This window comes from Eurypyga helias, unplaced genomic scaffold (genome assembly GCF_000690775.1).
Source record: "Eurypyga helias isolate BGI_N326 unplaced genomic scaffold, ASM69077v1 scaffold35188, whole genome shotgun sequence".
Lineage (NCBI taxonomy): Eukaryota > Metazoa > Chordata > Aves > Eurypygiformes > Eurypygidae > Eurypyga > Eurypyga helias.
In genome coordinates this window covers 1-2007 of record NW_010268169.1, presented here as the reverse complement: position 1 = coordinate 2007, position 2007 = coordinate 1, and the positions used below count along the sequence as shown (strand labels likewise).

Here is a 2007-nt window from a genome sequence, read left to right as displayed (position 1 = left end):
CTCCCTTGACGGGGTGCTGTGCCCCTGCCAGCACCACCGTGGTGGGCGCTCTGGCACCTGAGCTCCTCGGGATGGGAAGGAGCATCCCGTGGGGCTCAGGGTATGGATGTCCCTGCAGTGCTCAGGCAAAAGCCCAACTCAGCATGATGGCTGCAAGGCGGCCCTGGCCTTGACCGCGGACAGCAAAATGCTGGTGGTTATCCCCACGAATAAGCAAGAGGAGAAGGGTGGAGGGAGGAGGGTTGCCTGGTCGCATCCCCCCAACCTGCCTCACTTACCCTTGAAGACGCGGGTGGCCCAGCGACACTGGAGCTCAGAGATGGGCATGATGGCGCCCAGGGGCTGGATGAGGCCGATGAAAGCCAGCGTCGGCTTCTCCAGGTCGACGGGGAACATGAATTTGTAGAGTGGGATCTGGTTCTCCACCACCTTGACGCAGCCCTCGAGGAAGGGGAAGGAGAAGCTGTACCCCGTGGCGAAGACCACCGCGTCGATATCTTCCCTGGTGCCATCCTCAAAGATGGCAGATGTCTCCGTGAACTCCTGGACGTTCGACTTCACCCGCACCCTTCCCGAAATGATGCGGTTGGGCAGGTCGTCGTTGACGGTTGGGTGCTGTTCAAAGATCCTGGAAGGCACAAGGAACCATCAGGGTGCTGGGGTGGGTTGTCTCTGCTCCGTGTCCTGCTCCGGAAACAGTCATCCCTAGGGATGCTCATTCCCAGCCTGGGCATAGGGAGCATGGAAACGCCCAAGTGAGACGGGACACAGGGAGATCCGGGGGGTGTCCCTCCTGGGCAGGGGGAGCTTTTGCTGGCACCTGTGCTTTGGCTTCAGGCCGTAGTGCGAGTGGTCAAACCTGGCGTTGAGCTGCTTCTCCGCGAGGTCGCACAGCATGGAGGGGCTCAGCAGCTTCTTCAGGAACATCTTCAGGCGGGTGTTGAATACGATGTCGATGGGGTAGCCCTGCTCTCCAACGCGGTTGAGGATCCATGCGCCCCGGCGCGTGCTGAGGAAGACCTGGGTGGGGAAGGAGGCATCGTCCACTGAGGGCTGTGGGGGTCCTCGGGGGCTGCCGCCGGGGGTGGGCACATCCTTGCCCTGGGATCACTCCTCTTTGTGCTGCCTGGGTGCCGGGCAAAGACCCGGAGAGCAGAGGGAGCCAGGGGTGGGCACCTGGCAGGGAGAGGTAGGGAAGAGCCACAAAGGGCAGCCCCAGCCCTGGGCTCAGGGCTGGAAATTGGGGTATCTGTATGGGATGGAGTCTTGGCTGCCACTGCTGCCTGGAAACAGGGATTGCCGGGTGCCAGCAGTGCCGAATGCAGCGGTGCCGGCATGGAGTGGCAGTGTCTTGGTCCTGGTGTACTCATGGAGCCAGTAATGTCCCCCAGGGGGGCTGCCCTGCCCACTAGGACCCCACTCCCACTGCTCACCTGCTTGGCCGTTTGGCTGATCTCCACGGCCAGGTCCGACCCCGAGTTCCCAATCCCGATGACAACAACCGTCTTGTCTGTGAAATCCCGGGCATCCTTGTAGTCTCGGCTGTGGAGGTAGCGGCCCTTGAACTTTTCGATGCCTGTGAGCGAGGAGGAGGGATGCTTGGCTTCCTGGTGCTGGGCTGCGGAGTCAGCTCCCCAAAAACTGAAGTGGGGATGCTCCCTGACCCCGCCAGATCCCTCCTGGGGAGTGTGGGAGCACTCCTGGAGTTGAAGCAAGGCAGAGAAACACTGAGGCTGGGAGGAAGAGAGGCAGGGAAAAGAGGGGTTCCCATGGCCGAGCTTTCCGAGGTGTCTCCGTGCACGGGGGTGCGGGGCGGTACCTGGGAAGGTGCTCAGGGGGAGGTGTGCCTCGGTGTGGTGCCCAGTGCACACCAGCACGGCGTCGAAGACGGCCGCCTCCTGCTTCCCCTCGCTCTCCGTCACCACTTCCCACTGGCCCGTGGCGGCGAAGTCGGGGCGCTTGGCCACGCGGCACACGCTGGTCTGAGCGTGGGGGGAGCGGATGTCA

The 2007-nt window shown here is 62.9% G+C and overlaps 1 protein-coding gene across 1 annotated transcript; it reads right to left on the bottom strand.

The window, feature by feature from the left end:
• Positions 1-270: 270 nt before the first annotated feature.
• Positions 271-1988, bottom strand: LOC104514113 (dimethylaniline monooxygenase [N-oxide-forming] 5-like; the record flags this gene model as incomplete). Its single annotated transcript, XM_010157671.1, has 4 exons — positions 271-628; positions 821-1020; positions 1434-1576; positions 1820-1988. Coding segments are annotated over 4 exons (870 nt in total), but the record flags the coding sequence as incomplete, so codon positions are not given.
• Between the last annotated feature and the right edge of the window lie 19 nt (positions 1989-2007).